Here is a 27,678-nt window from a genome sequence, read left to right on the forward strand (position 1 = left end):
ACATGATGAAGATGAATCTGGTAAGAATTATGAAATGGAAGAGGATTTAACGCGCAAAATCTCAGCAGTTGATAAGAATGAGGAAGAACGAAGGAAGCAAAAGCAAAAGGTTCATGAGCATAATGAGGGAGGGATTCTGAAACCTCCAAAGAAACGTTAAAGCTTTGACACTCTACTGATTCTGTCAACAATTTTTTGGAAATGTTGCTTAGGTTCAATGAATGCAGCCAAGGTCTTGAATAAGTGGATATGGTCTGAAATCTTTTTGGTAAGTGCATATCCAAGATGAGCAATATGGTGTTAACTCTTAGTTTATCTTTAAATCAGAAGTAAAAGTTTGGAATGGCTTGTACTTTTGTAGTTTAGAAAAATAGATTAGTGGGATCTGTTTGATCTAATCTATGGTTGAAAGTTTAGAAAGTCTGCAGAGCTCTATAAGTGGAAGTTTCCACTGTTTTAACACTTGCAACACTTTGTTATATATAAAATGGTAACACTTATGGGAAAAAAAAAAACCGAGATTGAAGTATGTGACGTGGTAACTCATAAATTATGAGTCATAATATAATGTTATATGCTTAACCAAAAGATGTAATAGCTGATGTGGCAGTTGACTTCTTCTAAGATATTTTAGTTTAGCTAAAATGTGGGTAAGCTACCAAAAACATTTCTGAAACGACAAAAAATTAGTAGGAGCATAGCATGTTTGAAAAGAGATTGGAAAATTGTCATTTCTCAAAAAAATTAAATGACTCGGCTCCACGCCTCTTCTTCTTGTTCTAGTTCACAGTACTCCGTGTCCACCTCTACGTCAAAGTCTTCTTCAATCTCCCTCTAATTGAAGTTTTCCTTCAGTGTTATAGCATCAACCGAAGTCAGTAAATAAAAAATAAAAAAATCATGCTGTATCTAAATGTATTGATAAATGATGCTTACAGCATGTGCATGTTGTTTACTCTTGAGATGCGTGGTGAAATCTTCGAAGCTTTGGGCAGAAAAAGCGCATAGTGTGCAAGACCATGTGGGAGATTCACCCGTTTGACTGCACTTGTCCTCATCCTCCGAGCATGAACCCATTTCATCTGTGTGGGGAAAATGAAGAAAGAAAAGTAACTAGTTAAGAAACAGCTTTGCTGGTTAATCTATATATTTCAAAGCTGCGTGAGAGAGGGTAAAGAAAAAACACCTGTTAGTAAGCTTGTCCAGAGCCACTCTTTATAAACACCAGACAGAAAGCTTTTCCAGAGCCAGGCTGGAGCTGGTTCGCGTTGAGGATATGCCAGAAAAATTGTGTATCCCTCACTATCTAGGCGATAAAGAGTACGAGCTAAGGATTCTAGTTCCTTAGGACCAGATATGAGTAATATATTAGCCGGTGGTGGGTTCAACTCGACCCAGTCAAACAAATCGGATTGAAGCTCTGCATCAGTAATGAAAAAAATCAACGTTTAATCGAAACCGTAGTTTATAGAAAAAGATATAAAACTAAGAGACAGAGATCAAAGTAAAGAAGGCTAACCATTGGCGTGTATAAGAGAAATTCCACTGGAAGAGAGCTTTCGCAAGACGTCGTTGTCAGGGGCATTAGGGTGGTGTGTGAGTCTGCCAATGGCAGTTATGGTGATTGGACCAGACATACGATAACTCCTCCAGGCGGAAACTATTCTCGGACCGACCAGACAAGGATCATAACCAGTGGGAATCGGACAGCTGCTTATGTCCCACCACACCAATGTTTTCTCTTCCTCCTCCTCTTCCACTCCCTGCATTGCATTAATCTCGTGTATTTATTTATTGTGAAGGCTAATTGTAGGTTTCAGATTCACCTAAATTCTAAAAACTAGAAACCTCAACTTGCCTGTAATTGGTTAAGCTTCACCGTATCCACCATTTCAGGGCTATGTTCTGGAGCACCAAACTCCGAGTAGTCCAAAGCCGGCTGCTTGACAACCAAATATACATTACATAAAGTGGAGATCAGATGTATTTCATTCAAGTGATAAAGGGGAACTTGAGGCAATTGTGGGTTCCAGATTCTAAAAAATATGAATGTAAACTTGCCTTTAATTGGGTAGCTTCACCACATCCACCATTTCAACCAAGTCCACCATTTTCAGCAAGTCCGGATCCTGCTTGACCAACCAAATGTACATCAGAGAAATTTTCATAAAAGTGAGAAAGGGAAACTTGAGGGATACGAGTATTTTGAGAAGCAGAGATGATGCTTACATTATTTCTATGTTCTTCACTCTTGAGATGAGTAGTGAAATCTTCAAAGCTTTGGGCAGCAAAAAAGCAAAATGAGCAAAACCAGGGAGATTCACCTGCTTCACTGCAGTTGTTGCTGGGAAGGACAAGTCTGGTTGTCAACTGTTGACAAACCGCAGACCCTGAATCCATATCAGCTGTTGGAAAACACACAAAACTAGTTCAGAAACAGTAAAGCTCAAAGCCGTGTGTGAGAGAGGGTATGGAATGGAAAAACACCTGTTAGTAAGCTTGTCCAGAGCCACTCTTTGTAAACCCCAGAAAAAAAGCTCTTCCAGAGCCAGTCTGATGCTGGGCGACGTTGAGAATATGCCAGAAAAACTGTGTATCCCTCACTATCTAGCCCATAAATAGTATGAGCTAGGCTTTCCAGTTCCGTAGGACCAGATATGAGCAATATATTAGCCGGAGGTGGATTCCTCTCCATCCAGTCAAACAAATCCGATTGAACTTCTGTTACAGTAAATAAAAAAGCAACGTGTTTAATATCGAAGCCCTAGTGTAAATGGAAAAAAAGGTACTAAAAACTTAAATAGAAAGAGATAAGAAGAAGATTAACCATTCACATGTATAAGAACAACTCCAGAGGAAGACAGGTCTCGCAAGACATCATCGTCAGGGGCGTTAGGGTTGTGCGTTAGTCTGCCGATGGCGGTTATGGTGACAGGACCAGAGACTTTAGAATTCTTCAAAGCGGATACTATTCTCGGACCGACTTGACGGGGATCATAACCAGGAGGAATCGGACAGGTGTTAATGTTCCACCACACCAACGTTTTCACCTCCTCCTCCTCCTGCATCGCCATGTTGTGCACCATCTCGTATTTAGTTATCGTACAACCTAAAAAAAATATCAAATCATTAGACTCAAAACAAAATCGCAGACAGTTAGGTCTCTCTAATCTAGAACTTAAAACTTCTCCTATCAAACATTATGAGATAACTAGAGATTGAGACGGTTAGTTGGAAATCACCTACCTCGATAGAAAGAACGATGGAGCGGTGGAAGAGAGAGAGGAACGATGGTTTCCAGCGGTGGAGTACTGAATATAAATGTTGACAGAGTTGGTTTATATATGGCCCGAATATTCGTGGCCCATTAGTTACGGATCCGACAAATCCTTGGAATGTGTTAAAAAAAAACTTTTGTGAGCTACATTTTAATGAGAGAATCAATTATGAGAAAATAACTTTTTTGGTGGATTTGTATATTTTGTCATAATTCTTAAAATCTTTTAAATTTGCCAATTTCTTTTATGTCCAAAAACATAATTATACACATGAATGGTTGGTAGTTTTAAAATAGTTTTTAGATTATAGTTTTGGTTTTTGGATTTTAGATTTTAGTTTTTGGGTTTTGGATTTTACAAAAATAAAAGAAATAACAAATTAAAAATTTAGAAAAAGTCACTTAAATTTTTTATAAGAAAAGTGAAAAACTCAAATAAGATGGTTTTTAAAGTACTATTGAAAATTGTTAAAATCTTCCAAAAACCAGATGCCCTAAATTTTAGGAAAACCATTTTTACAAAATCTTGAATGGATAAAAAATAGATTCTCAAAAAAAAAAACCAAAAACCATTACAAAAACTATAAACATTCAAGGCAATGATGTTTGGGTTGATTTGGTTCTATCTTCATGTAGGGTATAGTATTTTTCATTAAGTATGTACTTTATGAAGAAGATTTCCAAATGTTTAGTTTAAACTTTTAAGTGGTAAAAATGCCAATTTAACAGACTTTCGGGAAAATAACAAATTTAAAAATTATGGTGAGCTAAAAAATGACATTATGAAAAATAATCCCAATTAAGAAAGAAATATCTAAATAAATAAAAAACTATACTTATCGTTGATTTATCATATAAAATAATGATGGCGTAGAACTGAACTTTTAAAGCTTAAATATTTTTTCACTTCAATAAATGATAATAAGCCATATAATGGATTGGAAGAAAAATCTCATCAATCAATCTATAAAATGAAGAAACCATCACCAAAAAAACCATACAAATACTAAAATTAAGTAGATATATATATATATAGTAATATATCGTCAGTTATTGTAGTAATGGGGATTAGTTAAAAAAATGTACAAAATAGTCTCTTTCACTAAAATGATCGGGTTTGATGTGGGAGTCATACAATTCAAGTTCAACAACGGAGTAAAAAAATACAGTATCAAACTTCTCGCTACGTGGTGCACTCTTATTAGCGCAACGTCAACTAGTCTCCCTGCAATGTGACAACATTTTTAACTTTTTTTTAATAACATAATTAAACCTTTTTTAATTACGACAAGAAAAATATAAATAAAAATAAAAATAAAAATAAATCCCGATGATTACTGAGAGAGGAAGATATGCCCGATCTTCCACGCTACAGTAGTGGGAGCTATGGGACAGATAGAGAGAGAGGACAAAACAGTAAATATATTTTTCATCATTACAAATAATTTTAACTGGCAGTTTTTTTGCCCAAAAGAAGAATCTCCCACAATTACTACTAACAATACACCAGTAAAAAAACAAAACCACACCGTCCCACTACTAAAGAAGAATTAAACTGTAATTTTAAATCTACCACGTAATAATTATTACGAACCATAAATAATATTATCACGTAGTAATAATATATGACGTGGCATCATCACGTCTAGTCAGCTTTCTTCTTCTTTGCCCTCTTCAGCTGCTTCGTCTCTCTCATCTCTCTTCTGCATCTATAAAATCAACCGATCTTTTTTTTTTTCTTTCCCCAAAACCAAAAAAAACAAAACAAAACTTCTCTTGCAAGTTGCAATCGCCGGGAAAATGAATACTCCGGTTACTTTTTCCTCTGTTTCCATTTCTAGTAACGCTGTTTCCGACAATCGTCGTCATGTTTTCCTTGAAAATCGTCGGCGTTAACTAAAAACTCCGATCTTCTTAGTTTTTTTGTTTTTTGACTCTTTTCCCCCAAATCTGGAGAAAATTCGAATTGATTTTGAGATAGATAATGCCATTTCCGATGAAGATTCAACCGATTAACAACGATTCTCCGGCGAACAGAGACGTTTCTCGAGTTGAATCACCAAGCAAACCAGTACTCAAGTCACGTCTCAAGCGTCTACTAGATCGACCGTTCACAAGAAGCTCAAACTCAGATAAATCACTACTAATCGATGGAACAGAGTTCGAGCCAAGCTTAGCTAAGATGGTTCAAAGCTACATGGAAGAGAACAACGAGAAGCAAACTAAGAACGGACGTAATAATCATCGTTGTAATTGCTTCAACGGGAACAATTACAACGATAGCTCTGACGACGAATTCGATTTGTTCGATGATGGTTTCGTCGATTCATTCAGCGACGCTTATGACCATTTCAAGGTATGATAATAATTATAAAAAAAAACTCAAAACTTCTCTCTCTCTCTCTCTCTTTGTTCTGTTCATCATAGTCTCTGTATTGATTTGATTTATACAGAGCTTGATTCCATGCGCGAGCGTTGTTGAGAAGACTCTGTTAAACGAAGCTGTGAAGGTTATAGAGAAGAACAAATCAATCAAACGTAAAGACGAATTGAGAAAGATTGTTGTTGTTGAACTCTCATCTCTCGGTTACGATTCTTCGATTTGTAAATCCAAATGGGATAAATCTCGCTCTAAACCGGCCGGTACAATCTCCTTAACCGATTTCTTCTTCAACCTTCGATTTTTTTATGTTATTTAATCTAATTAATGATTTGTTTCAGGTGAGTATGAGTACATAGATGTGATAGTGAACGGAGAAAGGATTCTAATCGACGTTGATTTTAGATCGGAGTTCGAGATCGCACGGCAGACGAGTGGTTACAAGGCGTTGCTTCAATCTCTGCCTTTGATATTCGTCGGAAAATCTAATCGGATTCGTCAGATCGTGTCAATGGTGTCTGAAGCGGCGAAACAGAGCTTGAAGAAGAAAGGTATGCATTTCCCGCCATGGAGGAAAGCTGATTACATGAGAGCTAAATGGCTATCTTCCTATACTCGAAACAACTCCTCCGACGGCGAGGATCCGTCGCCGGTTACTTCTGACGCGTCCGCCGTAGCTGAACCGGAGCTGCTGGTTTTCGAGGAGAAACTCTTGTCGCCGCCGCCGTTGAAGTCTTCGTCTTTGACTATGATTACAGATGATGATGATGATGACGTGGCAGAGCTGGTGAAGAGAGAAGCAAATGTTGTCACGGGATTAGCTTTACTGTTCAAAGATAAACCCTAAAAGATTTTTTTTTGAAAATTTTCTAATTTTTTCTAATTTTTGATCTAAACAAACAAGAATTTGCAGAAGAAAAAAAACAAAAATATAACATTTTATCCAATATTTTTACCCAAAAATATAACAGTAGTTACTCTTACTATTACTTCTACTTCTGTTTTGGTATGTAAAACAGTAAAAGTAACAGAGACGTATTATTACCCTGGTAATAGTCTAATCTTAGTAAAAGAAAAATTTGCAATGAAGGTTTTTTTTGGTTATTAATTACTTTTCTTGAAATTTGTACTCGACTTCTGTTTAAAAATATGTTGGCGCAAAAGGAACAGAAGATTTATGACAACTTTAAACTTCTCATGTTTTTCTATTAATCACCTTAAACTTTAAATTTACCACAGCGTATTTATGGAAGTCAGAAAATTTAATATTTCTTATTAATAATATATATTAATAAAGAAGCACACTATTGAGAAAACTAATGTGTCGCGGCCAAAAAGTTCGATATATCTTTTAGCAAAATACTTTTAAATTTTCTACCTAATTATATTAACATGCCATTATATTTTAAAAAACAATTAACTGAATAATAATCAGATATGTCATCATTTCTCACACATTAAATATAATTAAATAACTACATACTATTTTATGGCAAAATTCACTAAACTTTACTTACAAATATACAAGTCAAAGTTATATTGATTTTAAGAAATCAATATTTTATATTTCTTAAAATCAATATAAGTAAAATATTCTAAAAATGCTATAAAAACATATCAATTAAATAAAGTTAATAAAAATAAAGAATATATAACTTCTTAAACATATAACTTATTAACAAAATCATATAAAAACAAAATGTTATTTTTTATGTTAGTATTATTACCATAATAATTTAAATAACAATCTTTCAATAGTTATTATAATTGATTATAAAAAGAAGTATAGTACTCCTGAATTATTTCCAACTCATTAAAAGAAACTTATTCCCAATAAATATATATTTCTATATATTCATAATTAAATATAAAATGACAACAAATTAGGGGATATCATGAAATGTGATTTTTTATATATATCTAAGTATGGAAACTAATTAATCTCAACATTTAGTGTCATTTTTATTAAAAATGGAAATATTGATAACTGAATAGAAATATATATTCTAATTGTACATTAATCTATGTGCTATTAAAAAGGAATGGAACAATAACCCTTATCATTAGACATAAACTTAGTATCCAAAAAAAAATCATAATATATTTAAAATGAGTGATTATTAGATTATGCAAAATTGTTATAGTTAATCAATTAACCATAAATATAAATTTGATTTTTAAAGCACACTAAAATATATATTGCCATAAATTGTAACATTTTATAAATATTGTTTTTACCACATTCACATATATCATGGGTGAAATGTATTCTTACACTAATACGTTGATTTTGGAATTTCATTAATTTATCATAATGTTTTTTTTGGTAATAATCTGTCATATTAACAAATCGACTAAATCAAAAGATTTAAATAGCCTAATCAAAAATATTAAATCAATAAATTAGATTATCGTCAGAAAATTTAGTTTAGAATCCGATTTTTACTAACATATAATAATTTTTTTTGAATTAAACTATCGAGTACTTTAGTATATGTTGTTATGTTACATAAGAAACATGCAAAATTGTTATGATTACAAAATAAAACATAAGAGATATGAATTTGATTTTTAAACCACACGAAAGACATCTTGCAATAAATAGTAACATTTTATCAATATTTTCTCTATCATAAAATCTCTTATACATTCAAAGATTTCATGGGTAAAACATACTTTTATATGAAAAGTGCATATTTGAATAAATTAATAAAAAACTTTATTTACATATTATGTGCAATACAAACAAATATTGGTTTAGGATAATAATTTTCTTTAAATCAATTTATGTCATAGATAGTACGGGTTATTCCTTAGTATACTAGTAAAGATGATAATAAAGTGGTAATCAGAATTTATATTTTAATTATTTTTTGTTCCGATGCCGGCATCATTCGAGAAGAAAGAAATGGTCTCTGTGGCATCATTTTGGAGTGTATAGAGGATATCTTAGTATTTTGTTGTAAAAAAAATAATCAGAAGAAAAGAAAAAAAAAATATAAGGGAGCCTCTTATATAGTATACGGAAAAAAATGTAAGAGACGAAAAGTGTCAGTATTCTATTGGCCAAACCAAAAAATAAAGAAGAGAAAAAAAAAAATTATTTGGATCGAATTTCATTTCTTTGTTCTCTCTCTTTCTCTCGCGATTGAAAACCCGAAAAGACAAAGATTTGTATTTGAAATCGAAGGGTGTTGAGGAAGAGGAGATTGCGGTCGGAGGAGATGCGTAACGGAGGCGAAGTAATGACTCGTCCTGTCACCGTTAACTCTTCAATCTTTTTCTCTGAATTCTCAGATCTCTGAGAATTTCCCAATCTCCGGTGGAATCAGATTCCCTCTGTATCCAGGCCAATTCGGATCCGATCGAGAGTTTGGGGTTCTTGGGTCACAACCAACAACGCAGGAGAGTAACAAGAGTTCTTTGTTGGATCCAGATTCAGTTTCTGATCGATTTCACACCACCAAATCTAACTCCAGGAAGAGGAAATCGATACCTACTGGTAATGGCAAGGAGTGTCCAGCTTCTTCGTCTCTTACAGCTTCCAATTCCAAGGTTTTTTGATTTCACAATCTCTCTCTCTCTCACTCTAATTCAAAGATTTAGACTTTAAGAAACTGTAGCTTTCTTGATTTTATGAAACCATATGTGTGTTTTGTGGAGACTTTATCTTATTGACTTTTATTAGTGTGTTGATGTTCCGGAAAATGTTTTGACTCTGACCAAAAAAGGGTTTGGTTTTGGAATTATGATTCAGGTTTCAGGAGAGAATGGCGAATCGTGGTGGAAAGCTTGTGGTTTTGTGGGAAGGTAAAGCGGGTAGTGGCGGTTCTAGGAGAATGGAGATTTGGGGGAAGATTGACTGGTCTGGTACTGTCCTTACGGTTCCTAATGAATGAATTGCTTGGCAGCTACAGTTTGATGATGATGCATCCATACATGTTTAACGTCTCCGAATCAACATCATCTATCATGCTTTACCGCACAAGCCTGCTTTGATTCAGTGTGATTAGTTCTGTTATGTTTGTCTGTTAATAGCTATTATTGTGAATCACAATTTGTGATGAGCATAGTGACTTACTACACTGCTTCGCCAGAAATGGTGGATCAGCAAAGAATATACTTTGGCCTGAGTCCATGAGGCCCTGAGCTTATATGAAACAACTCACCAGTGTAATGAAGTTTATAAATTTGCTTCTGAACTTTTTAGGGGTTTAATCAACCCTCTTCTGCACGTTCTTGTTCGTTTCTTTTGTTGTATTCCATGAGAAAGCTACTTTCAGATTTGAATAATACCAGTAAAAACTGTGCACGTACACTTTGCTTGTTCCTGGCTCATCTTAACAAAACGAATACGCCTACTTTTTATTTATTTTGTTCAAGGAAAAGAGAAGAAAAATGATAGTGAAACAACAATAGTATTATTAAGTTATATATACACATATTTTTTTTGGTAGAAGTTATATATACACATATTTCTTTTTGGTAGAAGTTATATATACACATATTGTAATATCAGTATTAAAATTTAGCATTTTTTTCATTTATGAATTGCACTTCTATTGTAACATGTATTAATGTTTTTGTTATGTTTTCTATGTTTAAAATTTAATTAAATGCAATATTTTCTATTTTTATAAAATCTTGAATGTTTACACATTTATACCACTTATATTCTATTTACAATTTTTACATTTTAAAAAACAATATTTTCAAAAATAAGAAACTCAAAATTAGAACCTACCATTGGAGGAAATTTTTTTAACTAAGAGATCATGGGTTCTTAAATTCAAAACAATACAAAATTAATTCATAAAATAATCAAACAGCGTTTAACAACCCCCTTATAAGAACCCACCAATAATCTTGCTCTAAGAGCTGTTCACTTGAACAGTGTAATATTCTCTTTTGTATTTTTTTTTTTACTTTTCTTTTAATTACTTTTATTAAAATATATATATATATATATATATATATTTTTCTTTCTGTAGGACGTTTTGGATTAATTTCGTATGTCAGTGAAATAAATCTTTTGGTGGATTTGGCTACATATACATAAATAGAGTAGTTCTAACGTAGACGGTAGATCCAAACTTGAATTTAGATTAGGACAAAAAAAAATGATCCAATTCTATTTTATAACGATTTAAAGGCATATATATTTCCTTCTACAGATATTGTATTTAGTTAATTACATTGAGGAGTTGTCTTATTTTAGACTAAATCAAAACTAGATTAGAGAATAGTGGTTAGTTCGATAAAGACGTAATGTAATGTTCTGTTAGACTTTTGAAATGGAAAGATGAAGTTTTTGTGTGTTTGCTTTATATTTAGTCGAAGCCGAGACCAACTTTTTACATGGACCTAACTTTGTTTCCGTAAAGATGTGTTATGATTTGAAAACGGTTAAACCAAACCAATATGTAATGGCATCACAATCATTGTTGTGGGGCATTGTAATCCATTATGAGACACTATATATACCTTTTATTATTTTTGAATCTTGATAACCAAAAAAAAAAACTTTTTTGGCAGTTGTGTGATTGATACAATTAGGATGCCAAATTATGATATATGTTTTGTGAATTTGAAAAATGTTTATAGTTTATATTTTTTCGTTTCTGCATCGGAATACAACATTTAGATGTAGATACGATGGATGATGTTTCTTTGGTCAATTTAGTCTTCATAGTTTACGTGTTACATAGAGATTCAAATCCAATCTGAGGACTGGTTTTTGGAGTTAGTTCACCCTCGCTGGATATCTAAATACTTTGGCTGGAGCTAAAATAATCTAAAACTCTATAAAGACCATAATAATTCTTACGATATATAGCAAAAACCATCGGCTTAGGGAAAACACTCATTCGAATGAACAGTTAGGATACTCGTTTCATTGTCTGTTTGCTTTTTATCACCTGAGTTTTTTGCCTTGTGACTTGTGAGATAGTCGTCAGACGAATAAAAGATTTACGCACAGCCAACTTGTGATAGTGTTAGTGACAGTAGTGTTATTATTTTATTGGACATCTTTGGCTCTTTTGACACATGCATGATGTAATGATTTGCAAATCAGAATTATCTTATAGTATTATATACACAATTAATGGAGATAATATTTAATCGTTAGACATATGGAGGTTACTTTCCAAAATGTTGAAATATAAGCTCTACTAACATAAAATTTCAGTGATAAAAAACTATGTCAACTAAACATAGTTACTATATTCTAGAGTGTTCAGTCAATTTAAACTAAAAAGAGTAGATTAAAACGTATATATTTAAGGCAAGAGAGAGAGAGAGAGAGATGGGATTACGTATAGAGCGTGTTAATGTTTGGGGACCAACCTGCAAGATGACGAACCTAATGGCTAATGGTAAAGAAACCTATATCTATCTACATTGACATGCCTAAAGTCTTACTAACATTATTGACCCTAAAAAAATCAGAATTACAGAAAGAGCCAAAGATGAATGTGATTGTTGTGTGTGGCGTATTGTCATGGGCTTATTCTGTTATTCACATGATTTCTCTTTTTTTCATTTAAATCCACAAAATAATAAGGTTAACAATTAAACAGTAAGATGCAATCAGCTGTTTATGAAAAATGTGTAATGAAATATTTAGAGATAAATGATTAATTCTATACCATTTCGTCAAATATCTGATTGGATTATATTGTGAAACATTCATTCCCTTCCAAAACATTTTTTTTTTTTGGCTTTATTAAATATTTTACGAGATAATTTATAGGTGAGTTTATGCATACAATGTCGATTTCAATAAAGAACTTTTTTTTTGTTGAGATTACAAAAATATGTTTCTCTATTTATAGAACACATAAATACAGAGAGACTTATCCGCATTGAGATCAGACCCCGAATATTTGGTGACAAATGTGGTCCCTTCCTTCTTTTGATTTCTTTTTTTCTTCCATACTTCTTTTTAGTATTTATTTTTATTTTTCCTTCTTAAGGTAAATAAACTATGGGTTAACTTTTTCTTCATAAATATTGTTATTTTCAGTTCAAAAAGATAGAAACAAGAAGTAAACAGATGTGAGATTTCTAGGCTAAAGACTTTTTACAGAACTTGTGTGTAGTTACTCTGACGACTTTTGGTTCTTTTGTTTTTTACTTTTTCTTTTCACTTACGTGTTTAAACTCTTTATTACTACTAGTGTTTAGTAAATGTGAAAGCTACTTAAAACTGATACGAGTTTTCTGAAATTATAAAATATAATACATACAAAAAGACAGTGTTGTTTAGGTATGCATCAAAACCCACATTTTCTTCTACTTGATATATTCTAGCGAGAAGATCATTAAAGTCAATTTTGGCTTATCTTACCTAAAACGTTTTGCTAGATTATCCGAAAGGGTTATAATCAAAGACTGTAACATGAACAGCTTGCATGAATTGATTAAGGGAACAAACAATATAGAAATAAATCAATAAGTATATAAAGCTGAGAAGCATCATCATGAACTTCTCTTTCTCTAAACTATGACCCGTTAAAGAAATAGAAGCAAAAGCAATAACATGTGACAGCTAAGTAAAGATGATGATACCATTAAAGAATTCATAGGTTATCTATCCATAAGAAGAAACCCTAAGAAGATTAGTTTGACAATTAAATATATATATATAAAAACAAGGATTCAGAATCTTTCATTCGCGGAATCAAAGAAAAATTATGCAAGTACAATGAATTTAGATTATTATTAACATCAAAGACTAAAGTCTAAAAACCTAAAAGAAATGATATCTTATTATATAAAGTATAATTTTAAAAGTTACTAACTCACCAGATAACACGTGTCAATTAAAAATTATTAACTCCTCACATTGTCACAAGTGTCAATTTTAGACAAATTTTTAATTTTAAAAGAAGAAAATCTATCTGACTCAGCAGATCGTGACACATATCAATTTCAAAAATCACTAACTCTCTAGATCGTGATAAGTTTCAATTTTACACAAATTTCTAATTTGAAAAGAAAAATCTTTTAAAAAAATCAAAAAATAAAAAAAAATTATTAATCATAAAATCTTATTATAAAAAGACACAGATGTTGACATGTGTCAAAAATTATTATTTTTCAAAACAGCGAATTAAAATAATAGCATTAAATTTACAAAAAAACTACATGTTTATATCTAACAAGAAATTTCCTAAATCAGAAAGGAAAATTAACAAACTAATACATCGTCTTTCATTGTACGCTAATTATATTATGTGTTTTCTTTATTAACTTTTGACATTGATAAACAAAAAAATAATTCAGAATTTTACACAAATTTTTAATTTTAAAAGAAGAAAATCTTTCTAACTTACTAGATCATGACACATGTCAATTTCAAAAGTTACTAACTTACTAGATCGTGACAACTGTCAATTTTACACAAATTTCTAATTTGAAAAGAAAAAATCTTTTACAAAAATCAAGAAATAAAAAAAATTACTAATCATAAAATCTTATTATAAAAAGATCATGACATGTGTCAAGTATATAAAGCCCGCTAAATTAATCAAGGATGGAGATACGTATGTTCCAAAAGTGATTCTATAGTTAGTAGCATTATAAATTTCGAAGATTAATCGATGGTTGATGTATCTTATAAAAATCTAGAGATTTCTCTTCTGGATAATGTCAATGATTCCGGTACTGAAACACAAGCTACTTGATCGAGTAATTGAGAAGCGATTTTGAAATTTGAGAAGTAAGAACTGTAAACCGTTTTAAAATTGGTTTCAAACCGGATTTATGTGGTTTTTTATCGGATTTATTTGTAAACCGTTTAAACCCAGGTAATTTGGTAATTTTGGTACAATACGATACTTCTGAGGAATAAACATATCATCGATCATTTAACGTGATTATGACATATATCATGTTTTTGATTGTTTATAAAGTTTTTATTTTGAATTGTTTATAATTTTCAAACTTTTAATTTTATTATGTTATATTAACTTTTTTTTCAATTTCTCAATTAAAAACTTTTATTGGATTGGTCATAAAATCATTGTACCTGAGTAGTTAATTTTCACCAGTTGTTCATCCAAAATATCTTTGGAGTAAAAAAATTTATGGTTAAAAAAATTATCTCACAGAACAATTTTAGTAATTATAAGAACTATAATTATACCAAAATGAAAGTAAAGCAACATAAAATTTGTTTGATTTATTTAAAAGACATTTTAGGTGGTGATAAAGAGCATACTTTAACAATAAAATAATTTTGGGTGTACGAGCATATTTTTAATGGTAAAACATACAGTAAAATTGTATATGGTTTTTAATTATATGTTGTTTTGATGAATTCTTTGTACGTAAAATATTTTGTAAGAAGTTGTGAAATGTTCTTGAAATTTGATAATAATAATATTTGTAATGATGAGTATTTGGCAAAAGTTTTGGTCGGGTATAAATTAGCTTTAGATTATTGTAATAATTGTTATAATACAAATATGATTTTTTCCTCTAATTAAAATTATTAAAATATTTACTTCATGAAATATTTTTGTTTCTATTTTAAAAAATTTGTTTAGGATTTAAGATTTATTTGCTTCAACAATTTTAAAATCTGTACACCGTACACGCCCTTGTCTAGTAAATTATAAAGTTCATTATAGAAATTCAAAATTTCCACGAAATAACATTTTCAAAATGTAAAAGCTTTATCAATAAACAAACATTTTAAATTTCATCTTTTGAACTTTCGAGGCCCAAAATATGGCCCATCAATGTTTCATTTAACATACTTATTTTTTTCAAAGTTCTTCTACGCTCCAACTGTCCTACATGTGTCTAATAATAATAACCCAAAAGCAAAACACTAATTAGACTGTGGTTATGAATCTCTGATTCAGTAAATTTATTAGAAAATATTTCTCCTTTGATGTGTAGAATGCACAATATATATAACCAAGGTTCTTGAACAAAACAAATGCCACCTCTTCTTCATTATTGCTTTTCTTATACAGGAGGAATCAACAACCAAAGATTACCTTATTATATATCAGTTTGCTACGCTGAGCAATTTTACTATAACAGATAACATCGTACTCTTCTGTTTAGTCCTTCCCGTCTCATCACAACTCTCAAGAGATATTCTTCTTACGGGCGAGCTCTCGTGCCATCTCTCTTAGCTCCTCGGGTGGAGGAGGTCGAGGTGCCTCTTCAGGATAGACAACATATGAACGCTGCACAACAAATAGCCAAAATTTGAAAGATTAGGGAATGCCTCAATTGCACTGTGCTTTGGTAAGACCCGGAAAGAAACCGACTTCTTATACAAATTCTGAATGAAGTCAAAGGACTTTATGATGTAGAACCATTGAACATTAAAGGGGGAACAAATCAGATCTGAATGCTTTAAAGATCCAATCAGTGATTCATAACAGTCAAATACAACAAATACTCATAGCAGAATTATCATTTCCTAACTATACAGCAAAACCTTGCAGGTGATACTCACAAACTAGCCAAATTGGGGAAAATGAAACGTTGCAGACTGTTAGCTGTATGTGTCAGACCTGGAAACCTCTGTAACTACCATCGAAACTTCGAATGAAGCAAATGAAAACTAGGACGAAGAATCATTGACAATTCAAGGGGATTAAACCATATCTCTCAGGTGTTACAGTGATTTAAGCAACAATGGCGTTTACCAAGTTGAGAGACAGGATTCCTAATTATTCAGCTAACGCATCAATCTATGTTCCTACAACAATTTAACAAGGTTGATTTTATAACCAAGCATCAAAATCCGTAACTGAAAGCCCTCTCATCACCTAGGTTTTAAAAACAGCTTCAGTTACAAAAATGTTTTTTTTATTCAGAATCACCGACACGATGATAACAACTCTGCAAATGAAACATGTTTCTGAGATCCTCTAGTAGTAGTAACTTAACTCTATTTTCAAGCCCTGTGAGTTTCTTAACAAATGCGTTAAGAGTTACCAATTTTACTATATCAAAAAAAAAAACTATTGCCAAATTAGAGAACACAAGCACCACGAAGTCAATGATGATCATTTCGCGAATTAGAAAACGAGAGCGAGAGTGAGATGATGATTACATTGCCCATGAATTTCTTGATATTGGTGCTGTTGTTGGCGAATGTATACATAAGGACGATCGGAACTGCGACGTAGACACCGAACTTTACAATCTCCAGAACCCCTTTCGATGTTCCTACAGATGACATTTTCTTTCCCGATAGTGTGAGAGAGAGAGAGAGAGAGATCAATTTGGAACAACAATTCCCAGAGATCAAGATCGATGCTTTTAGGGTTTATCTATCGATCGAGTGAAATTGGGGGATTGATGATAAACGGCACAATAAGCCAATTTGGGCTTGTGAAATCATTTGGGCTTTATACTAAATATGAGCCCATTAATATTGTACAATATTACGAATAACTAAAAAGTCGTGGTCGTGGGAAATTGACTTTTCAAGATCGGTGCGTGAGGACTTGAATCCAAATCTTCTTTCTCGCGATGGGAGGTTGTATCTCGGTCTCGGTGTCATGTGATCGGATTGTGGATCAGTTCACTCAATGGTTATGCGTTAGAAAGAGTAGTAGTTGTTATATTCACAGCCTTCCCGAGAATCTTGCAGCACTACATAAAGCCATGGAAATGCTCAAGACAGAGCAATATGATGTGAAAAGAAGAGTCCATAGAGAAGAGTTTACAGGGCGTCGTCAAAGGCTTTCTCAAGTTCAGGTATGGCTTACTAATGTCGCGGCTATCGATAACCGATTCAATGATCTGTTTAGTACTCAAGAGGTCGAGATACAGAGGCTGTGTTTTTGTGGGGTTTGCTCCAAAAGTTTGAAAATGAGCTATCGTTATGGGAAAATGGTTAGCTTGCTGTTGAAGGAAGTTGAGAGTCTCTCTTCTCAAGGAGGATTTGATGTGGTGACCGAGGTTGTTCTAGTAGCTCCAGTTGAGGAGATGTCTATACAATCCACAGTTGTTGGTCAAAATACAATGCTTGAAAGGGTATGGACTTCTCTGATGAAAGATGGATTCAAGATTATGGGTTTGTATGGTATGGGTGGAGTTGGGAAAACTACGCTTCTCACTCAAATCAACAATAAGTTTTCTCAAGAAGATGGTGGATTTGATATCGTGATTTGGGTTGTCGTGTCTAAAACTCCAGAGATTTCTAGGATTCAAGATGATATTGCAAAAAGACTTGGTCTTGTGGGTGGGGAGTGGGACAAGAAAACCCAACACAAGAGAGCCGTAGACATACACAATGTCCTTAGGAGACAGAAATTTGTTTTATTGTTGGATGATATATGGGAGAAAGTGAACTTCGAATCGGTTGGAGTACCATATCCAAGCAGAGAAAATGGAAGCATAATAGCATTTACCACTCGTTCTCTAGATGTGTGTGGGCGTATGGGAGTTTATGACCCGGTGAAAGTTAGTTGTTTGGAACCTGAAGAAGCCTGGGACTTGTTTCAAAAGAAAGTAGGAGAAAACACTTTGAAATGCCATCCAGACATTCCTGAACTCGCAAAAAAAGTCGCTGAAAAATGTCGTGGTCTACCATTGGCACTTAATGTCATCGGAGAGACTATGGCATGCAAAAGCACAGTTCAAGAATGGCGTCACGCGATTGATGTTTTAACTTCATCAGCCATAGAGTTTTCATGCATGGAAGATGAGATTCTTCCCATTTTGAAGTATAGCTATGATAATTTAAACAGGGAGCATGTCAAATCATGTTTCCTATATTGCTCTTTATTTCCTGAAGATTATGAGATAAAAAAAGAGGAGCTAATAGACTATTGGATATGTGAAGGATTTATAGATGCCAAAGACGGTAAAGAGAGAGCGGTAAACGAAGGCTATGAGATCATCGGTACTCTTGTCCGCACATGTTTATTGTTGGAGGAAGGGTGGAAGAAAGTGGAAGTGAAAATGCATGATGTGGTCCGTGAGATGGCTTTATGGATATCATCTGATCTTGGAAAGCACAAAGATCAATGCATTGTGCGAGCCGGTGTTGGATTACATGCAGTACCCGAAGTGAAGAACTGGAGAGCTGTGAGAAGGATGTCACTGATGAAAAATGAGCTTGAAAAGATATTGGGTTGTCCTACATGTCCTCAACTTACAACTCTCCTCCTCCAAAAAAACCACGAATTGGTAAATATTTCCGGAGAATTCTTTCGATTTATGCCTAACCTTGTCGTCTTGGATTTATCATGGAGTAGTAGTCTCGTTGGATTACCAAAGCAAATATCAGAGTTGGTCTCCTTGCGATATCTTGACTTGTCATATACAAACATCGAGCGGTTGCCTGTTGGTTTACAAGAGTTGAAAAAGCTAGTACATCTTAATTTGGAGTCCATGAAGAGATTGGAGAGTATTTCCGGAGTGTCTAAGTTGTTGAGTTTGAGGACACTGAGACTACAAAAATCCAAAAAGGCTCTTGATGTGAACTCAGCGAAGGAGCTACAACTCTTACAACATATAGAAGTTCTAACCATTGATATCTTCTCAAGTTTGGTTTTGGAACATTTGTTATGCTCTCAGAGATTGGCGAAATCTATTCTATATGTAGAGCTTATAGAGGTTGAGGAAGAACCATTTCAAATCTTGACTTTTCCAACCATGGATAATGTACGTCGCATTGGCATATGGAAGTGTGGAATGAAGGAGATAAAGATCGAGAGAAGAGCATCATCATATTTTTCTAGCCTCTACAAAGTCGTTATAGGACAATGCGATGGTCTAAAGGATTTGACATGGCTATTGTTTGCTCCAAACCTTACTTATCTTGACGTTCGTTTCGCAGAACAACTTGAAGATATAATAAGTGAAGAAAAAGCTGCAGGTGTTACAGATGAGAATGGAAGTATCATCATTCCTTTTCAAAAACTAGAATGTCTTAGCTTGTCTGATTTACCAAAGCTAAAGAGCATCTACTGGTCACCTCTGTCTTTTCCACGTCTGAGTGACCTCGTCGTACAAGAACATTGTCCAAAACTGAAAAAGCTTCCATTGGATTCCGAAAGTGGAAATGCGGGAGTAGAACTTGTTGTAAAATACGGAGAAACCAAATGGTTGGAAGGTGTTGAATGGGAAGACAACGCCACTAAACTCCGTTTCTTGGCTACCTCCAGACCGTGGTAACTGATAAGTCATGAACTTCTCTTTCTTCAACCTCCCTTTTATCTTTGTTATGTTTCAAAGTGTTCATCCGCTTTTACTTATATGACCACGATTGCACACATAAATTGCTTACATCCAAATTGGCAAGATTAAGATCGGGGCATTGCCTATATTTGTTTCTCAACTCACATGGAACTTCAGCAAATATGCTCCTGCAAAATTAATTACTCCAAACTAGAAAATTCACAACAAATCACCACTACTTTGTTCAGCAATGTTGTTAACAGACACAAGTTTCATCATCTTCTTCTTAACGAGTTTCTCGAACTCTACTCCCGACAGCGACAAAACCTGGTTCAACAGCAGTCTCACTCCACTTCTCTTCACCAGCTCATATCTCGGCTTGATCCTCTCTCGTAAACTGTACCCAAAAAACTGCGGGAACTTCACGAGCTCTGAGTTTTGATAATCCATTGTCTGAAAGTAATCCCATTTCGGCATCAGATTCTCTTTCAAGCTGAATGTGTACAAAGCTCCATATCTTGAGATCATAATCCCTATCTCATCTAAACTATAACCGTTTTCAAGGAAGAACTCTGTTACTGGCTTCAAATTCGACTCTATGCTTAATCCAAACGTTTGAGGACATCGATGAAGGAGAACCGCAACATCCACGTTAAGCGATCTAAAGTACTCCATAGTTGGACGGAGCTTGTCTTCTACACTGTAACTCATGATGTTAGGACATCGTGTTAGGATCTTCCCAATCTGTTCTTCTGTGAGACCAGCTTGCGTTAAGAAGTCGACAGTTGAAGTAAGTTTCTGGCGGCTGTAAGTGAGGATTGCTGGGAAACGGGAAATAATCTTTGCCCATCGAGTCTTATCAATGCCAAGTGTCTCGAGAAAGACCATTGTCGGTTTGAGGTTATCGGTTAGGCTGATTCCGCATATCTGTGGGCGTTTGCATAGGATTGTGGGGATATCTGATTTAGGGATTCCAAGGTCTAGAAGGAACTCAACGACAGGTTTGATTTTTCCATCGAGGCTGTAATAAGGAAAAGCAGCGAACTTGCGAGTGATCGTTTTGATCTCCTCTAGGTTTAAACCGAGGTCAAGAAGGTAAAGAGTCTGAGGACGTAATGCACCTTCTTGATCAAGTTCACTGACACGAGACACGGCTCTGATTTTCCGACTGTCTGCAGCAGAATCTGGGTCACCACGAGGTTGTAAGACCGGAACTGGAGATGAGGCAAGAGGTCTAGGTTCAGCTGGTGGATCTGGGTAGCTCACAACAAGGTCAGAGAGAAGATTACCGTGTTCTTCATGAAGTTGTTCTAGGTAAGGTTCAAGAGAGTCTCGGATCTCAAGAGTAGTTAGCTCTCTTCCTGTTACAATTAAAAACAATCAAATAAATCAAACTTTTAAAGTTCAAGGTCAAGCTCTATTCATTTCTTTATCATTACATAGTAAAAAATGTTTTAAAAAGAAGAAAGATCGAACCTACGAGGTATCTGGCTTTATGAACAGAGTGAAGCCTGGAGACTAAATGGTCAATGAATTGATCAGACTTGTTGATTAACCGAGAGGAGAGACTGTTGCTAAGACCTTGCTTCTTGAAGAATAGAGTTAAAACAGCTTTAGCTTCTTCTTTCTCTGCTGCAATCAGATTTGGAGGCACAGGTCTTGGACTAAACTCTACTCTATTCTTTAAACGAACCCCTAAAGAAAACAACCATCATTATGAAACCCGGTTGTATAAAAACTCGTAAAAGGAAGATATATTCACTTCCTTCAATGTATCATCATTTTGATTCACTCACCATTTGTTACTTGTCGAAAAGAGAGTCTTCCCGTAAACCAAAGCTGTGCTCTGTAAAATTTGTAGAATCAATCAGAAATGTTACTGCAGTACAGATGTATCGAGCCAGATTAAGTAGAAGAAAACACAGAAATAACTAACCTCGTACTGGGTTGATCTCTTCGAGCTACTAGGAAAATCTCCGAAGGTCCAAGTTGACTAAGACTTTGCATTCTTGTTCCTTGCTAATGGAGTTGGTAAAACCAAAGAATTAAAAACACAAACTTTTCAATACACCTGTTGAGCATGGAAGGTGAATCAATTGAATCAAATTAACGCATAGGAATCAAGAATCAACAAAATTTAAAGTTACGAAACAGTACTAAATTGCAAATTCTTAAAGCCTAGGGATTTGATGCGAAGCAGATAATGGTAAAATTAAAATTAGCAGAGGAAGGGAAACATAATTGTGGCAGAGAGAGGAATCGAAATCAAATTAACGACTGACCTCGTTGCGAATTGTGGATGGAGTTTCCCGAGGAAATTACAATCGATTGAGGAGTAATCAACTTGAACTCCCCCCAGCAAGAGCTTCTTGCTTCTTCAGTGAGAAACTGGGATTTTGAAACGACGACATGATTGGAGGAGACGACGAGGGTAATAACTTCCAATTGGTCGTGGAGATTTCGTAACTTTTGCAAGGCCCATTGGGCCTACATAAGTCAACATCATATACTAGGATTTTGATTGGTTTATCGACTAAAGATATTGTTTACGACTGTCAAAACAAAACTAAAAGCTGTGTTCAATTCTATATTTTTTACTTTAGTTGTGAACCTCCGGTTTGTACAATCTCTTGATGACCTTTTAAACTTGAGATGGTGGATTGCTAGATTCCGTTCTTGGCCGGTTGATCTGAACATTCATTCATCAAGTTTTTGTTTTTATGAATACCATGAGTCTCTCATCTTTTGAACATCTTGGACCACATGTAGAGGTCTAGAGAACTGCGGAAAGAACCACGTGTTATGTTAAAACAGCTTTAAACACTGATATCAGCCAAGAGTTTTTAGAACAATTGTTAAAACAGATAAACATCTTTGTGGAGCTCTCCATGATCTTGTAGATTCGGTTCTGGCGTTAGAGAGATAGGATCAACTTCATGCTTATAAACTTAGCGTCTCACCATCTTCTTCTTCTTCTACCTCCGTTCATGTGTTCTTGTTCTCTTTAAGGTGTTCAATTGTTTGTCTCCTCAAGTACTGACTCACTGTCTTGATCATAAGTAGTGAGAGTCCATTGCGGCTGCAGTTTGATGCAAGATTTGCAACATAGACAAAGTGTTATGTTCACCACGAAGGTCTAATAAACTCTTTTGAAAATTGTTAAACCTGGGATCTAGTGTTTTGCTACATTTTCAACCAAATTGTCCAACCCCTGATGAGGGGTATCAACGATTTTGGTGCTGCATTCCTTTAAATTAGCTTCTGAAGACATAAATGTTTGCTTAGAAGGAACACTAAGTTGATGGAGATTCACAGGATGACATGACAACAGATTTGCTAGCTTCTTCTTCAAATCTGGCGCAAGTGCAGGATTTGTTAGGAATATATCCAGCGATCGAATAACTCCTTTTCGCTCAATCTCTCTGAATGCTGATGTCAAACCTCTAACAATCATATCCCGACGGGTTATATCATAAGTTTCCACAAGATGAAGTAAGAACTCAAGTAACGAGTGAGTGATGTGTGGATACTGCGGTATCGACCATACCATCAATAGAGCAGCAGGTTCAACATTCATAATATTATCAATTCTTTCGTCGAAAAAGAGCCAGTCGTAAAACAAAGCCAGATTAACACTCCGCTCGATGTGATGGTTTTGCCTACACAGTTCCAAAAGCCAACCTATGATAGCCCATCTTGGCATGATCTCTGATCTGATGATTTCGTTTGTCGGGTGAATAACACAGCAAATGAACCGCACTATGTCGATCAAAAGCGTTTCTTTCTCAGGACCCAAAAGAAACTTCTTCAAGAACCAAATCTGATGCCGCTTATGGCTTCCCAGTTTCACATATCCAAGCAAAAACCTTAACTGCGTTTCCATCTCAGGAGCGATCCGAAGAAAGAAGTATCTACTCGAAGTCTTCAACTGGTAAATCTCAGAGCATTTGTTTGTGACCAAATCATTCCATATCTCCCTGAACTCAGAGACATGAGACAGATCTTGCAACAACCGGACAAGATCCCTACCAATCTTCAAACACAAATGAACCTGCTCTCTAAACATTTTGACACAGAATCTAATCTCCAACCTCTTCACATAATCAAGTTTCACAACGCCTAAAACCCTACAATGATCAGCTAACAAACGAAGAAAACTATACAGAGCACTAGTCAACACCAAGGGCAAATCATCAAGCAAACAATCCCATTTCTCAAGAAACAAACCCACTAATTCAGAACAAAGCCAAACATTCTCATCACCATAATCCCCAGTTCCGATTCTTCTTAGCAATAACACAATCAAATCCTCAATCCCTACACTCGAAACATCAATCATCTCCTTCGTTACCCAAACCAGCTGAACCTTAACGGAATCAACAAGCTTAACGTACAATTCAACAACGATTCCAACAAGCAAACTAGTGAAAAGCGCATACCCATCAGTGACGAGAGCGTGTAAGTGCTTGATGTGGGTTTTACATGAATCGGGTTCGCATAAAACTCCATAGACGATGGCTTTATTGAGGTCAAGATACTCTTGTGGGTCTGGGATATCTAAGGAGAACGGTGGACGTAGTTTCGGCTCGAGAGACTCGAAGGCTTGACGTAGTGATAGTTCGAGTTGGTTCTCGACTTCGTGTAGAGAGACTCGAATCAGTTTCGATGCAACAATGCGGTTTCTGTTCTCCATTGGATTGAGAGTCGATTCTAAACGGAGAGACGAGAGAGAAGAGACCATGTTCGTTGTTTTGTTTTGTGAGATTTGGGGGAAAACAAAATCTTTAGGGTTTGGTTTTTAATTTTGACTCTTAAATTTTTGGTTTGATTCTGATTTTGACTTTTGTCTCCGCTTATTATAGATTCTAAACGACACAGACTTTTGTCGTTTTGTTACTGTAATTAAGTAATTTAATTAAATTAACCCATTCCAAATTCACATCTTTTTGAAGTAGTTTATAATTTCTTTACTAAACATTTTCAATATTAAAATTAAAACTACTCTAATTTCATTTATTTTATTTTTCAGAAATATTTGAAATTCATCAGTTACATTGAATCTTCCATTGGATTAAGAGTCGACTCTAAAGGAGAGTCGTGAGAGAAGAGATCATCATCGTTGTTTTGTTTTGTGAGATTTGGGGGAAAACAAAATCTTGAGGGTTTGGTTTTTAATTTTTGGTTTGATTTTAATTTTGACTTTTGTCTGTGCTTATTATAGCTTCTAAACGACACAGATCTTTGTCGTTTTGTTATTGTAATTAAATAATTTAATTAAATTAACTTATTTCGAATTCACATTTTTTTGAAGTAGTTTATAATTTCTTTACTAACCATTTCGAATATTAAAATTAAAACTACTCTAGTTTCATTTATTTTATTTTTTAAAAATACTCGAAATTTATCCGTTACATTGAATCTTCCATTCCTAATAATTTTTCTTCTTCTTTTTTTTTGACAAACAAAAAAGGGAAGGATGCAACACGAAGAAAACTTATTCTTTTAAATTCATTCTTTAAACTTCTCCTGATTTTTAATAACATTTTTTCAATATATGTATTACGATTTAGACCATAAATAAACGCATATAACATCTTTATGTAAATACATAAATACAGATGATGTTTAATTTATCTATTGTTTATTCATTCTAGTTAAAACAAGCACAAAGAAACAAACATCAACCTTACGATTTGACACAACAAATTGAAAAAGAAAATAATTGGTCGTGAACCTGTGATGCTAATAAACCCATACTCAAAATCATTGCGATGATGACGAATTTTTAATTGTTTAACAAAAATAATAATATATGAGTTTAGAATTTACGACGCTTAATATTAATATCAGACCAATAGACCAATAAACCAAAGGGCTCGGAGAGACAAGTTAATTATATTGTAAGAACATTTTCATCGATCATCCTGGATGGGTGTCAAACTAATAAAAAACATAAAAATAATAAAAAGGTGATGAAACTAATTTTAAGAGAGAGACAAGGTCTGGACAGAGACTTATAGAGACACGCTCACACCTTTTTTTTTTTGCTAAATGTCATAATATTGGCTAACTTTTAGATACAACCAAAATTTAAATTAAATGATATTATTATATTAAAATATTATTTCAGAACCCATATTCATAGAATGACCGATGGTTATGTATGCTCTAATATCTCATTTAGATGTTAGTATCGACAAAATATTAAATACTAACTAAATTGTGACTCTTAATAATGATGGAGCATACATCACTGTGAAGGCAACATTCCCACGGCCATGTAGCTTTCAGAATTAAATAAGAGAATCTAAGTCCAACCATCGATTTCAATTCATTTGTTTGCCTATATTTAGAGAAAACGAATAATGTGCCACTCCAACTTTTAAATCAAAGCAAGACATTGACAATATTTATGAGTTATATAATTTATAAAATACTGGCATACTATATTTATATTTGTTTCCATAAGTTTTATATTCTTTATAATTGAAAAAAAATAAACATAATCCTAATATTCGTAATTGAATTAATCTGTATTTATATGTGACTGGTTTTAAATAGGCGAAATACATATAAAAATTCATAGTCAAGTCTCATCAGTATACTGCTAAGACATACGATTATAATGATATTAATTTTATTATATATGTGAAGGAATAATTGTTTCTCTGAAATCTTAAATTAATTAATGTATAGTCAAGTCTCATAATATTCTATTATTAAGACATATGATGAAACTAATTTTCTTTAGTATATAAAGAAATCATTGTGTCTGTGACATCCTATATTACATATAAAAACATATAGACAATTCTAATTGAACTGCATATGATTGTATTGCTTCCCACCAATTAAATGAAAAACCCAACTTTCGGGTGGCCATCTCCAGATGTCCAAATGTCCATGAACAGCCTCGCCTAACTTGTCTTATGAAATTATAATCACCAAATTTATTATCGATTTGATTATCTTATTGACAAATCAGATGTTATAACGTATAATTTAAACGTACCATTTCATTGGCGCCTTACGTTTCACCTTCTCCACCTACATGATTTGAGATAGGACAACAACAACAACACACACCATACAACCACAAATGCATTGAAAGGAAACAAAGTTTTTAATTAAAATGGTTCTTTATCTTTCAAGTAATCATGTGCTTCCGCCAAATTCATTATATCAAATTTTATAAAGTTTTGTTTTGGTCAATATTCTATAACATACATTAGAGTTAAATATTTAAATGGTTATATAACGCCGACACTAAAATAAATTACTAAATTTTGACCAAATCAAAATATTACTAGATACATGTTTAATTTTATTGAACAAATATTTTTTGATGTAAAAGTAAATAATTCTTATATTACCTAGTTAAAATTCTATTTTGGAATGCTAGTAGTTATTAAGCTCTTTGCACTAACAAGACACACCTTCACTTGAAAACCTTCTTTAAGACTTCAATGATTTTAGGCTCGGAGACTAAATTAACAGCTCCTAACCCTTTCTACAGTATTTTCATTTTTATCCAAAGTTTGTATTTATACCTTTTCGCAATTTTGCCTAATAAATTTAACATTCATCAGTGACAAAGTATTCCACATAACTCCTTATAGCTTGTCGTTACAAATATTGGTTTTGATACTATTTACCGAGGCTGAATCTTGTGCATCCATTTACATTATAAAATCACAAAATGAAAATCAACGTGACTCACCCTCACCTATAAAAGCATATTTATATGAATCAAACAATATTAATTACTATTTCCACTATCAGTATAATACATTTTTTTTTTTGGAAAAAGGCCTTCAATATAATACAATTTCTGAGATATTTTTGACTACATCAT

The 27,678-nt window shown here is 33.7% G+C and overlaps 7 protein-coding genes and 1 long non-coding RNA gene across 9 annotated transcripts; 3 read left to right on the forward strand and 5 right to left on the reverse strand.

Annotated features, from left to right (window-relative positions):
* On the reverse strand, window positions 910-1,769 carry LOC109124984. The gene is made up of 3 exons (XM_019230733.1): window positions 1,520-1,769; window positions 1,187-1,420; window positions 910-1,082 (listed from the first exon to the last, which is right to left on the reverse strand). Exons 1-3 carry the CDS (start codon window positions 1,767-1,769, stop codon window positions 910-912), a joined length of 657 nt encoding a protein of 218 aa, XP_019086278.1.
* Window positions 2,064-3,295, reverse strand: LOC104718967. Its single transcript, XM_019230734.1, has 5 exons — window positions 3,247-3,295; window positions 2,828-3,109; window positions 2,488-2,721; window positions 2,230-2,405; window positions 2,064-2,129 (listed from the first exon to the last, which is right to left on the reverse strand). The coding sequence occupies exons 2-5, from the start codon at window positions 3,084-3,086 to the stop codon at window positions 2,064-2,066; spliced, it is 735 nt and encodes a 244-aa protein (XP_019086279.1). The 5' UTR covers window positions 3,087-3,109; window positions 3,247-3,295.
* Window positions 4,991-6,742, forward strand: LOC104718968. The gene is made up of 3 exons (XM_010436799.2): window positions 4,991-5,633; window positions 5,731-5,920; window positions 5,999-6,742. The coding sequence occupies exons 1-3, from the start codon at window positions 5,262-5,264 to the stop codon at window positions 6,502-6,504; spliced, it is 1,068 nt and encodes a 355-aa protein (XP_010435101.1). The 5' UTR covers window positions 4,991-5,261; the 3' UTR covers window positions 6,505-6,742.
* Window positions 8,717-9,975, forward strand: LOC104718969. Its single transcript, XR_756484.2, has 2 exons — window positions 8,717-9,212; window positions 9,415-9,975. It is a non-coding gene; the product is annotated as an uncharacterized LOC104718969 (long non-coding RNA).
* LOC104718970 lies at window positions 15,537-16,972 on the reverse strand. Its single transcript, XM_019230979.1, has 2 exons — window positions 16,744-16,972; window positions 15,537-15,865 (listed from the first exon to the last, which is right to left on the reverse strand). Exons 1-2 carry the CDS (start codon window positions 16,870-16,872, stop codon window positions 15,764-15,766), a joined length of 231 nt encoding a protein of 76 aa, XP_019086524.1. The 5' UTR covers window positions 16,873-16,972; the 3' UTR covers window positions 15,537-15,763.
* LOC104718972 (probable disease resistance protein At4g14610) lies at window positions 17,133-19,878 on the forward strand. The gene has a single exon (XM_010436800.1). The coding sequence runs from the start codon at window positions 17,166-17,168 to the stop codon at window positions 19,818-19,820; it is 2,655 nt and encodes an 884-aa protein (XP_010435102.1). The 5' UTR covers window positions 17,133-17,165; the 3' UTR covers window positions 19,821-19,878.
* On the reverse strand, window positions 19,996-22,258 carry LOC104718973 (transcription termination factor MTERF5, chloroplastic). Of its 2 annotated transcripts, none has more exons than XM_010436802.2 (5): window positions 22,106-22,258; window positions 21,760-21,842; window positions 21,620-21,669; window positions 21,300-21,518; window positions 19,996-21,184 (listed from the first exon to the last, which is right to left on the reverse strand). In XM_010436802.2, exons 2-5 carry the CDS (start codon window positions 21,828-21,830, stop codon window positions 20,043-20,045), a joined length of 1,482 nt encoding a protein of 493 aa, XP_010435104.1. In that variant the 5' UTR covers window positions 21,831-21,842; window positions 22,106-22,258; the 3' UTR covers window positions 19,996-20,042. The 2 variants fall into 2 exon arrangements, with proteins under 2 accessions (XP_010435104.1, XP_010435103.1); XM_010436801.2 differs by having other exon boundaries at window positions 21,760-21,894; window positions 22,106-22,257.
* Window positions 22,564-24,598, reverse strand: LOC104718974 (integrator complex subunit 3 homolog). Its single transcript, XM_010436804.2, has one exon. The coding sequence runs from the start codon at window positions 24,562-24,564 to the stop codon at window positions 22,996-22,998; it is 1,569 nt and encodes a 522-aa protein (XP_010435106.1). The 5' UTR covers window positions 24,565-24,598; the 3' UTR covers window positions 22,564-22,995.

Source organism: Camelina sativa, chromosome 10, assembly GCF_000633955.1.
Source record: "Camelina sativa cultivar DH55 chromosome 10, Cs, whole genome shotgun sequence".
In the NCBI taxonomy this organism is placed as follows: Eukaryota; Viridiplantae; Streptophyta; class Magnoliopsida; order Brassicales; family Brassicaceae; genus Camelina; species Camelina sativa.

What these genes read in the sequence shown, in the direction of transcription:
- LOC109124984 (XM_019230733.1), bottom strand. Translation starts at nt 1,769, where the DNA reads ATGCAGGGAGTGGAAGAGGAGGAGGAAGAGAAAACATTGGTGTGGTGG. An exon ending in TTCTCTTATACACGCCAATG is followed by an intron (nt 1,421 to 1,519) that starts GTTAGCCTTCTT and finishes TTACTGATGCAG; the next exon opens with AGCTTCAATCCGATTTGTTT. An exon ending in CTGGACAAGCTTACTAACAG is followed by an intron (nt 1,083 to 1,186) that starts GTGTTTTTTCTT and finishes TTCCCCACACAG; the next exon opens with ATGAAATGGGTTCATGCTCG.
- LOC104718967 (XM_019230734.1), bottom strand. Translation starts at nt 3,086, where the DNA reads ATGGTGCACAACATGGCGATGCAGGAGGAGGAGGAGGTGAAAACGTTG. An exon ending in TGTTCTTATACATGTGAATG is followed by an intron (nt 2,722 to 2,827) that starts GTTAATCTTCTT and finishes TTACTGTAACAG; the next exon opens with AAGTTCAATCGGATTTGTTT. An exon ending in GTGAAGAACATAGAAATAAT is followed by an intron (nt 2,130 to 2,229) that starts GTAAGCATCATC and finishes TTGGTCAAGCAG; the next exon opens with GATCCGGACTTGCTGAAAAT.
- LOC104718968 (XM_010436799.2), top strand. Translation starts at nt 5,262, where the DNA reads ATGCCATTTCCGATGAAGATTCAACCGATTAACAACGATTCTCCGGCG. An exon ending in ACGCTTATGACCATTTCAAG is followed by an intron (nt 5,634 to 5,730) that starts GTATGATAATAA and finishes TGATTTATACAG; the next exon opens with AGCTTGATTCCATGCGCGAG. An exon ending in ATCTCGCTCTAAACCGGCCG is followed by an intron (nt 5,921 to 5,998) that starts GTACAATCTCCT and finishes GATTTGTTTCAG; the next exon opens with GTGAGTATGAGTACATAGAT.
- LOC104718970 (XM_019230979.1), bottom strand. Translation starts at nt 16,872, where the DNA reads ATGTCATCTGTAGGAACATCGAAAGGGGTTCTGGAGATTGTAAAGTTC. An exon ending in TCAAGAAATTCATGGGCAAT is followed by an intron (nt 15,866 to 16,743) that starts GTAATCATCATC and finishes TTTGTTGTGCAG; the next exon opens with CGTTCATATGTTGTCTATCC.
- LOC104718972 (XM_010436800.1), top strand. Translation starts at nt 17,166, where the DNA reads ATGGGAGGTTGTATCTCGGTCTCGGTGTCATGTGATCGGATTGTGGAT.
- LOC104718973 (XM_010436802.2), bottom strand. Translation starts at nt 21,830, where the DNA reads ATGCAAAGTCTTAGTCAACTTGGACCTTCGGAGATTTTCCTAGTAGCT. An exon ending in AGAGATCAACCCAGTACGAG is followed by an intron (nt 21,670 to 21,759) that starts GTTAGTTATTTC and finishes CAAATTTTACAG; the next exon opens with AGCACAGCTTTGGTTTACGG. An exon ending in TTTTCGACAAGTAACAAATG is followed by an intron (nt 21,519 to 21,619) that starts GTGAGTGAATCA and finishes TGTTTTCTTTAG; the next exon opens with GGGTTCGTTTAAAGAATAGA.
- LOC104718974 (XM_010436804.2), bottom strand. Translation starts at nt 24,564, where the DNA reads ATGGTCTCTTCTCTCTCGTCTCTCCGTTTAGAATCGACTCTCAATCCA.